General features: G+C 35.8%; 1 protein-coding gene across 1 annotated transcript in view; it reads left to right on the forward strand.

Annotated features, from left to right (window-relative positions):
* swm (Zinc finger protein swm) overlaps positions 1–15,930 on the forward strand; it is a gene marked incomplete in the record, with an annotated part of 120,499 nt that overhangs the window by 81,772 nt on the left and 22,797 nt on the right. The window contains 3 exon segments of the mRNA XM_081728467.1: positions 1,709–1,804; positions 5,227–5,307; positions 6,844–7,080. Of these exon segments, the coding sequence (XP_081584593.1) occupies positions 1,709–1,804; positions 5,227–5,307; positions 6,844–7,080 (414 nt within the window).

Raw genomic sequence — 15,930 nt, forward strand, 5'->3', positions numbered from 1 at the left:
TAATTCCGTGTTATCAGTATACGTTGACTATGTATACCGTGATCGTCCACGAAGCAGGAGGATTAAAACAACAGAAATAGAAACAAGAATATTGAAATACGATATAACATTTGTAGGAAGGTTTATAGATTTCTTACTTTGTAACTAAACATTAAATTATAATATTAAAAACCATTTGAAAAGATTAAAAGAAAAAAGAAAAACTAAAGATGAAGTATGGCGGCTATAAGGGCAGGAAGCATATGAAAAGTATGGAAATTAAAACAAAGGTATCTGTAGAAACCTTGTATACACATACACAAAGTCATATTTGAACAGAAACAGAATACTTGCGTGACATTCCTAAACTGATTCTTAAACATTTCTCGGTATATTAATCCATATTAAAATAGTTGTAATTACTACCAAATTAGTAGAGAAAGGAGTGTGTGTGTGCGTAAAACTGCGAAAATGTAATGTATCGGGAAATCATGTGATTATTTCATTCACAGTCTTGGGTAGTTAAATCAGGTATGTAAAGGGGTTGAATTACGTCTCGTCGTGGAGTTGAATTTTTATTAGAAATGAAAGATCATGTTTTGACAGTGAATGTCACGTGGACATGCTAAACCTTGTTACAGGAAGTTGTTCGAGATACGTGGCCAGGAAGATCTATGCGTCTCTAGTTAGTACCTACAGAATCATCTGTCAACATGTGAAGCTACAGTGCCATTGTAAGGCCAGCATACATGTCCTGAATTTCTGGACGTCATTAAACGAATTACAACTGTGGAAAAATGTATAAACCTTGTCATCTAACAGCTAACAAGTAGAAACATGTCGTCACACTTGATGAAGCATTTATTTATCAACCTGAGAGTGGTCAAACATGGATCCTTACAGATGATGTAAGTTCGGCTGCTACAGCAAGATAACTGTCGTAAAGAGTTCATGGTAGTCAAGGGATTTGAATATGATGAGAATGTGCTGATCCGTAAGGTTGACGAAGCTGTTTAGGTGTAATCTCCAGTTAAACCATTCAGTCAATTGATTGTCATACTTTTGAACACCTAAAACCACTTGTCAAACATCACCATGCGCAAATTATTCATAGTTTCTCGAATACTAGAAGAGAATAGTGGGAGAGAATATTCAGGTCCTTTCTCAAGCACATCCTTCCACGATGGAAATTACGATGTTGAGCAGTTATTCACAATGTTGGTAGATCCAATCAACTACCAGCGCTGGTAGCGTCATGGAAATTCTTGAGATAAATACCATGTCAAACTTGTTTGCATATAGCCCGAACAACCCTTTGGAATATCTAAGAAGAAATTAGGAACTATCAGTACATAATACAGTTGTAGGTACAGTCATGTCTGTGGAAGGCAAACTGTATTCTGTAATAAAGATCTAAAGAAAATAGAAACGGTAGGAACGGCAGACGGAAACGGAGTTCTAGTAAATCTGTAAGTTAGTGTTCTAAGAAGGGAATTATCAAAACTTCTAACGGTATTGATGAAAGAGTTACCTTTCCTTTGATTTTGATCATAATGTTGTTTTTGTTTATTAGGTTTGAAAGCATAAAACGATAGTAATATATATAATATAGCAGAGTTTATAACGAAAGAAAAGTGGACATTATATTCAAATTCTATATTTCTTAATGAATGTGAGTGCACTATACAGTGAACATGAAATGATGATAGTGCATGTCACTTTCTTGCAGGTTATAATGTCAGGAAACAATATAACGAAAACAGTTTACCTGCCAACTGCGTTGAAAAAGCCAGAGATTCCAATTCAGGAAAACAACAAAATTCAGGTGTGTGAGTGTGTATGTGTACATGCATGTGTAAAACGCTTTATCACTTACTTGAACTATAGATAATGAATTAGAATTTACAGGGTGTTTGAAAAATGTAAATAGAAAGTTATATTCAGGGAAATGTCTCTATATTCTTAATTGATATTTGGTTTTAAATTCAAGATGGCCATCGGTGTTTCATGAAACTTTGTGTGCAATTTAAGTGGATATATCCAGTCAAATTGCACACGGGTATTTATCTAAAATTGTTTTACTCGTATTGACACATCTTTGCTTTAAAAGTTTTCCAGCAACAACTTTGCTTTTAAAGGTCAACAGGTTTTCACAGCTGTGTTGTTTCATAACAATGGTTTCTAACATGTATAGCATGCACTAATACATGTACTTTCTAAACATACAGTAAAAGTGCCGAAGATCAGCTGTTTTGCCAAGCGTTTTACTCATACTGGCGAGTTTACCGTTAGTTCACCTGTAATTTGAAATGGCCGTGGCAGATACATAAGTACACAATTGTAAGAAGATTTTCTAAGGGTAGTTGATAGCTTTTATTTGTGGGCTTTCGGGAAACTGTTGTATACTCATCTCTCCCCCGTAGTTAGTTTGCTTTGTGTAGAAAATGAATGAGTTAATGATATCAACATTCCAATTCAGTCTTTTGAATTCACATTACTTCAAGAAGCCGTAATATTGCAGCTGTGAAAGAGGGATTCCGCTTGGAAGTTCTAATTAGAAAATAATTTTGCCACTTATATTCCTTCGTGTTGTGTGTACATTTTTGTAACAAGGAAGAAAATTTATTTATGTATAGTATTACGAATACGACCAGTGTGCTGTTCACGCTGTAAATGTAAGAAGGAAACAAAAGAAGGCTAGAGCCAATATATTAAGGAGGCTGGCTGACTACAGGACTCGATTTAGGGACCTCTTGAGACGAGAATACTAACCATTCATTTACTACGAGTTCGGAAACACCCTGTACTTACGAACATTTTAATGTAGTTATTTCACGACTAACACTGCCTTGTCTTATTTATTTATTTATTTATTTATTTATTTTGACAGCAAATTTATCATTTGTGATAACATGCAAGTTGCACAAGATATGTACTGCACGATCATATGCACTTTTTCTGTTGCTTATTACCTATTACGAGTGTATGTAGAAAACTATCTTGCAACTATCGTTTCTTAGTTTTAGAATTATATTTCCATTTATTTTCCTTCCAGAATCTCTGCAAGAAATGCTTTCCGTCTGATATAGTTAGTTTTATTAAACAAAATGTATATTAATAACTAAATAAGGTTAAAAGAATTCTTCGATATGATGAAAAATCGCTGTTTCTGTTTGAACTTATAGAACTATGTTTAAATTGATCTGTTTGTTTTGACGTTGTTAACACTGAAAGCGTATGAGGAATTATTACGTTATTAGTCAACCATATAATGTTTACGATTTTGAGTGAATAACATTATACTAGACTTTGTCTGTTATGTTAAGATTGTTCAGCTTGATAAAAGGATTTTCATTCATTCTTTCTTTCTTTTTTTAATTTTACATCCGTAGTCCTGTATAAATACAAGATAGTATTTATGATATATAGATTTATATCACTATAGCATTAAAAAGGAAATATTTTCACCTTTGAAGAGGCAGTTAGTATTTTTTAAAATTTATTCTATGTTTTTCTAGAAATAATTCAGATGTGTCATATATACTTCAATTTAGCACTATGAATTATATCTAGTCTAGCCATAAATACTGTTACAAACATTTGACGCACGCTGTATATCCAGAGGGAGGAGGAAAGAACCGCCAATGTGCTCACGGAAACCTTGAACCATTGTATGCTTGTCTGTGAAAAAGGAAGCATTGAGCTGCAGGTAGAACCATGAAATGGGGCGACTAAGAAAACCGTGTTGCCGTGATAAAGTTGAACAATCTGCAAGTGACATTTTCAAGACGCTACAAAACCTTCAAATCAGTCTTATGTTTGTGTACCGTACAACTGAACGTTTCAATGAAACCGGGACTGTGAATGCTCTTCCGAGAACGGGTCGTCTACGTAGCGTCAGGATTTCAGCAGTCACAAAAGCGGTGGCTGCTCGTGTGCGGAGAAATGCGGTAAAGAAGCAGGGTATCATGGCCCGTGAAATGACCATTTCGAAATGGTTAATGTCCAGGCTTCTGTCTGGGGACCTTGGACTACACACTTATTGCCGAGGTGCAGGACATTACCTTGACGTACGCCTAAAGAAGCTGAGAGTGGTAAAATGTAGACTCTCTTGCAGCAGTACGCCCATAATAGTCATCGGAAAATCCTCTTCACCGATGAGAAAATATTCACCATTGAACAGTCGTTCAATCGGCAAAACGATAGGGTGTAGGCATCAACCTCACAGGAAGCCCGTAAAAAAGGTTCCAATATTCAGAGGGCCCAGCATCCTTCCTCAGTGATGGTGTGGTGGGGGGTGAGTTATTCCGGCTCCACCAAGCTGCATTTTTGCGAAAATGGAGTTAAAACCAGCGCCCGAGTGTACAAAAGCACCGTTTTGGAACGTATTGTGAAGTTAAGTGGCACATCGTTTCACAACCAACCCTTGACCTTCCAGTCTAACAGGATTCTTCTCCCGCCCACAAGGCCAGGTCAACTCAAGGATGGCTTTAGCGTCATGTCTCTGACTTCATTTCGCCTGAAGATTGGCCCAGTAGCAGTCCGGACCTGAACCCTCTTGACTACCGATTGTGGTCAGTGCTGAAGTTCATAGTTTTCAAGAGGAGACACTCCACCATTAATAATTTAAAGCGTTCCTTGTTGGCAGTAGTGCCGATTTTTCCGTGGATGTCATCAGTTCCGCCATAAACGAGTGACCACATAGACTTAGAGCCTGTGCCCATGGAGAAGGTGTCCATTTTGAACAGTAATTAATGCTTTGTGTAGTGAATGCATGTAAGAACAACATACGCAAAGCAAATTAAAATCTCTCTCATGATAAATACGTTAGTCAGTTTTCAGTTGTAACAGTATTTATGGCTAGATTAGGTAATTAATATTTTGTGGGGAAGACTTCTAGTATCAGTTACAATAGTCATTTTGTTTAATATAAAGGGTAGTGATTGAGGTTGATTTGGGGTCCCTTGATTAGCAAACTGAACTGCATGTTTAATAAATACCTTCCATTGTGTAAAAATGTATGGTCGAAACTTATTTCTTTAAAACAAAATGTGAAAAATTGAACGTGGATTTGAAATATTAGCTTTCCTGAATTTACTTACCTTAGTTTACGTGTATGCAAGAAGAAATGAATAGGAAGACCTCAGTTATTAATAGTAGTTTAATAGAATAACTTTTTAAAAAAATCGTTAGATTCTTCGAATTTGTTACAACTACTACAAGCAAACTGTTTTGTAACTTTTACAGGCAGTGGCAGCTATAAAGAAGTCTCAAGAAATATTAGCAGCAAAGGAATCTTTGAAAAAGAAGCAAGAAGCCAAGCGAAAGGTATGTCATTTCTAATCTATCTACTTTCCTTTTCTTTAAGCCTCTAAGTTCCAGCTAGTGTCGGGTTTGAGTATAAACAAAACGTAAACGTCTTCTTTTTTGTATCTGCTTCCGTCATTTTCCGTTGCTTTTTCCCCTATTTTTTCTTATTGTTTTCTTGTAGATTTTTTCCTTACAATGGAAAAAGAGAGGTGGAATAAAATAATGTTTCTTCATTTAGATTAAATTGGGAGAAAAGCTCAGATTTTTCCCGACATTACATATTATTGTTGAAATGAAATCTTAAGGTTTATGTCTCACGGATATGTCCTTAAGGTAAAGGCACAGCCTTTCCAGCTGGTCTAGTAGTTAGTACGCGCCTTTGCTGCATACTATCCGTGGTTTGATTTCTTGTGGAAGAGCACTGAAATTTGAATGAATGAATGTGGTGTGGATTCCACCGTAAATTGTAGTTCCGTTATTAGTTTAGCCTTGGTGCTGAAGATGAACCTAAACTTCAATAGCTAATTAGCTAAAGGAGGCAGATGATTAATGAATGTTAATGATTATGAGGAACTTACGGAGTGACAATGTAAAGGAAACGAGAGGACCCGAGGAAACCCGACAGACACGATGTGGTCACCATAAACTTACATGACCTGGCATAAAACCAGGAAGCCCTCGCACCAGAGGTGAGAACTCTTAACACAACTACAGAATCCCTACATTATTGTTATTGTTAGTAGTAGTACTCCTCATCACTACTGCTACTATTAAGTCATTTGGTACTGGTAATCTCGGTTGAGAATTTTGATAGGAAGCCGATCTACAGGGATGCAAAACGAAAGTAAATGGTTTCTAAGAAACAAGAAAATCAATAAAAATAGAACATTTACTTAAAATTTATTTCATGATACTCAGTTAATCTGTACATACAGCTGGTGGCGAAAGAATAAGGCATACGATAATATTTCAAGAAATGCTTGAGTCATATTACCTTTTGTGGAATCATAGGATATATCATAGGAAGAGTAGAAACTTAAAATATGCCTCATATTATGTTAATTTAGAGGTATGTGCCAGAAACAAAAGTATTATATCCCAAATTTTCAACGGTACTATTGTAAGGCGTTAACGGCTGTTCTATGGCTTCAGACCTTAACTTCCTTATTCTTTTTCTTTCTTCTAGGCAATAGTTCTTCAGCAAAAAGGATTTAAAATTTGGGGAAGATATAGTTACGTTACGTAGATTTTAGTATAAGGTCTTCTTTTCAAATTATACTCTTATGAAAATAATGAAAAATATATATTTAAAAACAAACTTAATTTTTCCATAATCTAATTACCAAAATTATATAAACTACATCATCCGCTTGCTGGTTAGATCTGAATACCATTGTTATGAAAAAATTAAGAAAATTCTCTAATTGATACTTTTTTTTTAAAACTTGTATTCTTGATTTTGTGTCATAATATATAAATATCGTAATGGTAGTATTAACGGCATTATTTCTTTTCTAGCTAGCACAATACATATGTATAATATTTTCTTTGTAGGAAGCCATTAAGTTGACAGCTGATCTACGTAAACGGAAACAGGACTTGCTAGATAAACAGCTACAGCATCAGAAGACATTAATCGACAAACTAGAGAAGAATCGAACCACTCTGAAGGAAAATGAGCGAGAATCAATCATGACGACGATCAAATCTCTTCAGGAGAGTATAGAGAATATACGAAAGGATCTTGCAGGAAGCGGAAGCCAAACACCTGCTAAAAAAACGAAAGAAGAGGTAATTTATTCGTCTATTATTTTCTTGCGGATACACAAGAGTATTTCACTGTTTTTTTGAAAATTCAGTTTATTCTACAGATGTATATTAATAGGGAAACCTTCATAATACAGACTTTTTTTGTCTCTTCCAGCAAAAATATGTGTATTATTACAGTAGAGTACTCTCTCATTACGGACACGCTCGGATATGGATACGGACAGTCTTCTTTTCGCCCCAGCGATTAGGCAACCTCTTCATAATGGGCAAGAATTATTCTCAGTTCATACGTATTTAGTACAGAAAATACTTTCTGCAATTTAAAATGAATCTGCGATATAGCATAGTAGATAGAAAATCCTTTCCTCACAAAATATTTGTCCTAACTCAATGACCTAGTGAACTACCACACAAAGCAGTTGTAAGATGAACTTAGAATTATTTTTTTCGTTGTCCACAATAAATCGTTTTCTGCTGGGAATCCTAAAAACCTTATGTGAGTAACCAATCGTGCGATCAGGAATTGTATTCGAAACTTACTCAGTTTCCTTACAGTTCATACGTATTTCACTCCTCTTTCCCTTGAGGCTTGCATCTCCTTCTGTAGCTTCAGAGATATAGAAGCGAACGTTTTATAAACCGACGCAGTACACAGTTATATAAACTCCACAGTAGTACTTTTTTTCTTAATAAAGGGTGGTTTCACTCTCAGGCTGGCCGCATATTGATCGCAGTGTGAGATAGATAATCAAGGCAGAGGAGAGAGAGCCTGTTCTGTTCACCGCACATTGAAAGCAGGTAGTATAGGAAGAGGATTGGTATCTGGCTTATAAAGGACTATTATGAACGAAACTGCAAAAAGAACAGTAATTTGTTATTTAGAAAACACACACACACACACACTGGAGGTTTGTGTTAGTCATGTCTTGACATTGAGTTTCACAACTTCTTTGTAATTCAGGTGATGGAAGTCTTCCGAAGTAAACAACAAGATACTAATGGTTTTAAGTATATAAAGTGTCTTTTAAAAAAATAAATGAGTGACTCGTGATATGCTAGTGTTCACCTTAGGATAAAGGATATATTCAGTGATAATCTTTATACTGATATATTTACATTTCGCCAATCAGTATTCAATACATTAATTTACTTGGAATAGCAAGTTAATTGTGTAAATATTTATACGAGATTTGATAATTAAGTTCCCGAACTTTCCATAAAATATGCTACATGCTGATATATTGATGTGATCACTTTCAAAGTACTGCCCTTGGGTAGCTATTCACAATGCCAGCGCCTACAGTACCCTTCGAAGCATTTTTCGAGCTCTATTTCTGGAATGGCATTCAAAGATGCCATCGTATTAGCCTTTATCATCAAAGTGCCTTCCTTTCAACACTGTTTTGATCCTGAGTAAAGAAAAAAATTACTAAGGCCGAGATCAGGCGATTACGTCGGATGTTGTACCACAGATGTTTTCTTGTCAAAATCTTCCTTATTGAGAGTGCCATGTGGGCAGGTGCGTCGTTATGATGGAGAAGCCATGAGTTTCTCGCAAAATGTTCTGGTCACTTTCGTCTCACCTTTGTACCCGATCTTTGCAGTATTCCCAAGTAGTACACTTGGTTGTCTGTGTGACCTCGAGGTACAAACTCATGGTGTACGATCCCACGGATATTAAAAAATCTGATCAACATCATTTTGATTTGTGATTTTGACTGCCGAAACCTTTTCGGTCTTCGGGAGTCAGCCATCTTCCTTTGGGTACTTTGTCACTTTGTTTCAGGATCATACGCGAGGACTCAAGTGCCATTACCTGTGATTATTCGGCCCAAAATTTCGTCCTGCCTCTCGAATAGGTCTGTGTACTCTTGCACCCTCCTTTGCTTCTGTTCATCGGTGTGGACTTTTGGGACTATTTTAGCACACACTTTGCACATGCCAAGATCTTCAGTTTAAAGGGGTTTATTCATCAGTTTGTGTTTTAACACCTGTTTTTATCAGTTTGAGTTCCAACATCTTTTTCACCAGTTCCATTGCCAAAGACCCTAGAAGTTATTATTATTTTGGTGATATTAGCTAGAGGTACTATTATTTTGGTCCTAAAGCTTCAGGAAATTGGTCAAATAGGGCAGCAAAGGTGAAGGGGTCATTGGCGATTTAGAGAAACTGAGAGGTTTTAAGAAATGATATCGGTGTAGGAATAAGGTCAGTATGCAACCGCATTTAGCATATGTGAGAAGCATCTATAGAGGATACCGCTAAGCTGATATATTGGCATAGGTGATGGGTCGAAGATTTTTTTTCGAAACTGGATATCTCGATATCTATATAATTAGCGAACGCGCCTTCGATACGGGAGAAACAGGTTGATTCTCGATGGGAGCTCATGTAGTTGGAATTCTACGGATCATATTGGGATGGTCTCAACGCTGAAAGAGATGTTAAATTCCAAATCAATCAAGGAATCTGATCCGTTTTAAGACTAACGAAGAAATTCGGTTAATAAAATTGAATGTAATGGGCAGCGCCGAAATGTAATGAGGAGTTCTCGTTTAAAAAATAGTTAAAGAATAATTCCAATCCCTTGTTACTGACTTCTCCCCATAAAGATAGTTCACATAATGCATCTGATATGACGAACTTGTTTCAAAGTGAAAAACGGAATAAAATTTCTAGTTTTTGTCTCTCGCGGTTGTGATCTTAAAGCTAACGTAGACGGATGATTAATGAATGCGCATGATTATGAAAGAATTGGTGGTTTGATAATGTACGAAGAAACGGTAGAACCCACGGATACGATGTTGTCTACAACAAAGTCATATGGCATCGAATCGAACCAGAGATCCCTTGCATCAAATGAGCGTTCTCTTTTCTTTCAAAGAAAATGTCGTTCTGATACTTACGTATTCTTTTCATGACTATAGGCTCGACAGGGACACGAACACGAAAACATTGAAAACAGTTAATAATGCTCATGTCCTAACAGCGACTAAAATTCCCGATGAGTTTTACTTCGCAGTCATTAGTCTAACGTCTCAGACCGCTTGACTGCAGCACAGCTTCTTACCAATAGGCCACCGTGTCCCCAACTCCTCGATGTTTCTGTGTTCGTATCACTGTCGAGTTCTTAGAAATTCATAAATATAAAATCAGAAACGGTTGTACAAGTAAAAAGAAAGTAGTTTAACGCTCACCTGTAGTGCGAGAGATCTCTTCGATTTCTGGCCATGTAAGTTGTTGGTGGATAACATCGGTTCGTGGTTTTCTTGGAGTTATTTGGTTTTCTCTCAAATTTTCTATTCACTAATTCTTTCATTCGTGGCTAAGCGGTTAGCGTACGCGCCTTTGGCGTGGCAGACCCGAGTTATATTCCCGGCGGGAGCTCATGTGGTTCGGATTCCACGTAAATCAGTAGGTCCACGTCTTATATAGCCTCGCTGCTGAAAGGGGCGTTAAACTAAAATCGACTCGACTCATTCACTTTTGGTAATCATCCGTCTCTTAGCCCAAAGATCATAAACAAGGGACGCAAAACTAGAAATCTCATTTCATTTTCTCCATTTTCAATTATTGTTTTTATCTCTTTTATTCGCAGAAAAAACTAACACGTAAATGTATTTCCAAAGCATCTTATTTCATACAAATATAATTTTTGAACTTTTAAGATTATTTTGTCGTTTTTGAACTTCTCTGCTAACTGGTATCTGGTGCATTATGTCATATATGGGTAATAATTCTCAAAATAGGGGGAAAAATGCTGTCTGCAGTTAATATTTTTTAAACCAAGGACACTAATTACTCAAAAATTGAAATATATGTGTAATTCAGTTCCTTCAACAATGCCATGTACATTTCTTCCTCAAAATGTACTATTTGTAGAAAATAGCTTGGTATGAAATTTAAAAGTAAATGGAGAATGTCATTAGCATGGCTGTAACCAACTACATTTTCACGGTTTTTTGTTCTTATAAAGTAGCTGTTTGTATCCGTACTCCTTTGATATTAAGCGACAACTTTTAGGCGATTTTCAACTTTACTGATCTTCAAACATAGCTTCGAGTCTTAATGTATTCTTATTTTACAGACTTTAAAAATTTTGTTCCCATTTCTGCAGTCGTCAGCAAAGGCGCATTTTAAATTGATATGCCGTTCGCTGGAAAGAGAAATATGACCTGGCAACCGTGCGACTAGAACGGTTTTCGTGTGTCATTTGTTGGTCAGTGCAGTTGGAGGAAAACTGTTGCCCAAGATACACATTACATAAGTATTTGTATGATTTTCCGGCAGGGTGGCAAAATAGATTGTCAATAGTGTGGAGACTGTGGATGTCAAAGTATTTATTAAATCAGTGCGATATTGTTTCTGTAAATTAATACATTAGGAACTTAAGGTATTCAAGTAACGTATTTAATAATTTGTGGAAGGGGTTGTTGTACAAGCTCGATTAAATGCAATTTCGTCATCAGCATAGCTGTCATCAGCATGGGAATTTTGGCGTTAATTTATATTCTCTTGTAATTTATTTAATTTGAGGTTTATTATTGCTTTCCTGAGAGTATTATTTGTTTTTTTAAAAATAAACTTGCCTTGTTACGTGATTCACAAGTGATTGACAGGCACGTACCCAGAAATTGTTTTTGGTGAGGGTCCAGAACTTTACCTGTGGATTCTAATTCATAGTAGGAGTTTAAATTATATAGAAAATGTTGACTAAATTTTAATTCGATGAATTTTAATTTTCAAAACTAGCGAGATCAAGAGAGAGGAGTCAAGAGGGGCAGTGAGGATTATACCCAAAGAAAACCATTTAGGTGTTTTGGGCTTATATCTGAGTTTTCTATAAAAGCTCTTTTCTATTAGCACATGACAAAGGATGTCTGTTTGCTTTGTATTTGAAGTTGTATTAAAAGAGAATTAAAGGTTAAGATGTAGTGTCCATGTAGCCAGTGAATTGCACACTATGTACTGTACAAAGGAGCATTTAAGTAAATCGCAGAAAGTTTCTTTCAAAATGGCTTAGAACTTTGATTTGATATTCTAATGTATTTCATACAAACCCTAGATGTTAAACACATTTTATTAAAATCTATGTAGAGTGAATTGGAAGTAATTCCTTTTCTAGATCAAATTTCAGAAATTTCAGAACAGATCCCCTTAATTCAAAATCATCGGGAAAATGATACTAGATCTATGTAATAGCTAGTAGCATAAATTTAAACTTGTATGTAAGGTGGTATCTTGATTTTAGAAGATCATATATGCCTAAGTGCTGGGAATATGTTTTCCAAAGAATTATAAAAATACATTTGTGTACCATACCCTTGTACATTTATTGAATATCATTGTCTTGCAGACAGCAAGAAATAATTACCGAAGTGACAGTGAGAAAAACAAATAATAAATTATGACCGATACAATGACTGTTCCTAAAAAATTTCGCTACTTGACAACTTGACTCCTGAAAAATTAGACAGTAAAAGCCATAGTTAAAAGCCAAAATGAGAAATACAAACCAAAAAGTATAAAAGAGCGTGTTCCAAAAAATTAATTCTGATTAATGCCAATGTAAATTTTGAACATTTATAGCAAGTTTTATTAATCGAAGTGCCTTTAACACTAATCATCTACTTTCTGATAAAACTTGAATACATAATACAGTGATGATATATGTTTAAAAATACATAGCGTATTAGATTAATGTGTACAAACAAAATAAGGGCAAATATATGATGCTAAAAGAAGAATGTCTCTGGAACTTTGGCCAAAAGCCCATAGCTTCGGAGATTTGGGCTGCCGAAAGCATGAAAAAATGAATTTTAGAGATCCCTTTATTAAACAACTATCCAACATAGTGAGTGCGTCTTAATAAACCACTTAGGAAGTCCTACAGGTTATATTTAAAATGCGTGTTTCAAAACTGTTCGATGCGTGTACAAGAGGTTCCTGCAACAATAACCAATAATGAAAAACTGTTGGTTGTTATCCCTGTGGGGAATCCCTTGCGCACACATCGCACAGTTGGAAAATCCATTTTTAAATCTAATTGGTATGGCTTCCTAAGTGATTTATTAATCAGCACTCCGTATGTTTGATAGTGTTTAAAACATAGGTCTCTGAGATACATTTTCCCACGCTTCAGGCAGCCTCTAACTTCAAAACTATGAGATTTTGGACAAAGTTTTGTTTCCTTGTTTTTAGATCAAGTATCTCCTCTTATATTTTTTACGCCTTAATATCAAACTTTATTTATTTCTGATTTTGCAAATAGTCGTAGTAGGAAATACAGTTTCTAATTGGTTTCGGTCATGTGTGTGAATTTTTGCTGTAATTTTTAACTTAAACTTCAGCAAAGAAAAATAAAAATTACAATACAAATTGACACCTACGATCGTAATTAACCAAAGAGTAGATTTCTAACTATTACTATTTGCAAAATCACATAGCACACCACTTTCTATCGGCTATTGTGTGTACTTTTTCATTAGCAGTGATTAATATTTCACGTGAAAATAAATAATATTTTTTAAAAACTAAAGTTACGCAGATTAAGCTCTGCTTAGTATCAAAACATACTTCTAAACTGTATCTAAACTTACTGAAACAAAATGAATGGTATTCAAAAATATATATTTTTAGCACTTTTATTCCTCAATTTTGCCGCTAATTTGAGAATTACCCATATATTCAGGGGGTCAGTGTCAGTGGCTTCCATAACAAAAAATTATTATAAATAGTAATTAACTGCAAACGAAAATGGCTTTTCAATACTCGCATTTTCCACATGGCATTGACGTTTTTCTTACCTGCCTTTGTTAACCTTAAAACGGGTTAGGCTCCTTGCACAAGACGTTGAATCCGAAGTACATGAAGTCCCACCAGGAATCGAACCCACATCTATCACAGTACGTGACGTTTGGGCGTCGCCATTTGGACGCGGACGTTTGGGCCCCGCCATTTGGGCACTGGACGTTTGGGCGCAAGTTAAATTAAAAAGTCATTATGTTATGCGCTTAGTACTAAGTTCGAATCAAGATATCACAAGGTGTCTACTGTAGTGGAAGTCCTTGAATTATACTGAATTTTGTTTTACATACTAGAAATACTGGAATTTCAAAATTCTAAAAACTGAATTAACAATTAAATTTTGTAAATTTAAGTTTCAGCCAAAGTTAAGTGTGCTTTTTATTTGATAACTTTTCAAGCTAAGGTAAGTAGACCAGACTAGATATGATTGCCTGCATTACATATATAGTGAGCCTATTCCATTAAAAAACTTAAAGCAGGCCTTCTACTGTACTTATGCAATACGTGTAAATGTCAAAACATTTCTAGTGGCTAAATGACCAATATATGTACACTTTGGGGCCGCGGCGGCTCAGTGGTAGAGCGTTCACCTCTGGTGCTAGGGGTCTCGGGTTCAAACCCTGCTCCCGCCAAGTGAACTTTGCGGTGGACGAACACCGTGTGCGTGGGTTTTCTCGGGGTTCTTCCGTTTCCTCCCACTTTCTTCATTCCACCATTTCATTCATCTCTCATAATCACCGTCTCCTTTAGCCTAACCGGCATAACCGTGGGACGTAAAATATATATATATATATATATACACTTAAAAATTATTTTTCACTTTGAAATTGTTCTTTTTTTCCTTTCGCTACTTTCTTCAATGCAGATTAAATGCTTACAATGGGACGAAAAAAAGTGTGTTAAGTTTTGATTTTTATATTGGAATGTTAAAAAAAAAAAAAAAAAAAAAGTGATACCCGAAATGCGGCATACTGCAGTTCCTAAACTCAATGTCTTAGACACCCTGTATTAACATCTTTCCCTCAGCTCGATTAGGATTTAGGATTTTTAGATTTCTGGGCTTTCGGCATCTAAGGCCATTTAGCCCGTCACGTTTGAGGGAGTACACTATCCGGGGAAAGGAGAGGAAGGAAGCAGCCTGGACCTATAAATTAGGTACCACCCCGGTATTTGCCTGGTGTGAATGAGGAAAATCTCATTCAGGGTAGCTGGTCTGAAAGAGCATGTTATAATTTTTCGACCGATACCCCCACCGGGAATCGAACCCGGGACCGCTCGCACTGAAGGCGAGAGCGTTAGCGACTACGCTTCGCGGGGCCACTTCCCTCAACTCGAGTGCGCGGAAATCTTTTATTGGTAGTTCTTTATTGGACTTAAGGAAGAGAAGAGTTTAGCAAACGTAATACGAAAGAAAACAAATTTTAATATTCATAAGTATGTAATTACTAACTTCAAAAAAAAAAAAAAAAAAAAAAAAAAAAAAAAACAAAAATTAAATCAATATGTTTTAATTAACATTAAGAAAATTATTAAGAGTTCGTATTATTCCTTCATTTCCTAGCTTCCTTATATAATACAAAAATGAGATCATTAGATCAGAAGTACAAGAATCGTAAACAAGGGAAAAATCAATCCATGACGAGGTTAGGCAACAAATGCCACAAACGCATTAAACTATTTAATTTAGATGAATAAATAAGATAGAGATAGAAAATATACAGATAAATGAGGCGAGATAAAGATAGAAATGTAGGAAATGTATATATCTTGATTCACGCTTAGTTTTCAGTGCCTAGCTTACTTTATATGTCGTAAATTGTGATTTTTACTATGTACCTCATGCCCAAACGTCCGGTGCCGAAACGTCCGTGCCCAAATGGTGGCGCCCAAACGTCCTGTCCCGCATCTATCACACCGGAAGCGCGTACGCTAATCATATAGGCGTGAGGGTAAGTTTTTAATCATGTTAAATTTACGTATCCATATATTAGTTTACGATAAGATGAATACTGAAAAACAAATACTTTTGTTGTTTATTTATTTGTTTCTCTATATTTCAATATA

The sequence above is a fragment of the Thermobia domestica genome, chromosome 10 (genome assembly GCF_964235325.1).
Source record: "Thermobia domestica chromosome 10, izTheDome1.hap1.1, whole genome shotgun sequence".
In the NCBI taxonomy this organism is placed as follows: Eukaryota; Metazoa; Arthropoda; class Insecta; order Zygentoma; family Lepismatidae; genus Thermobia; species Thermobia domestica.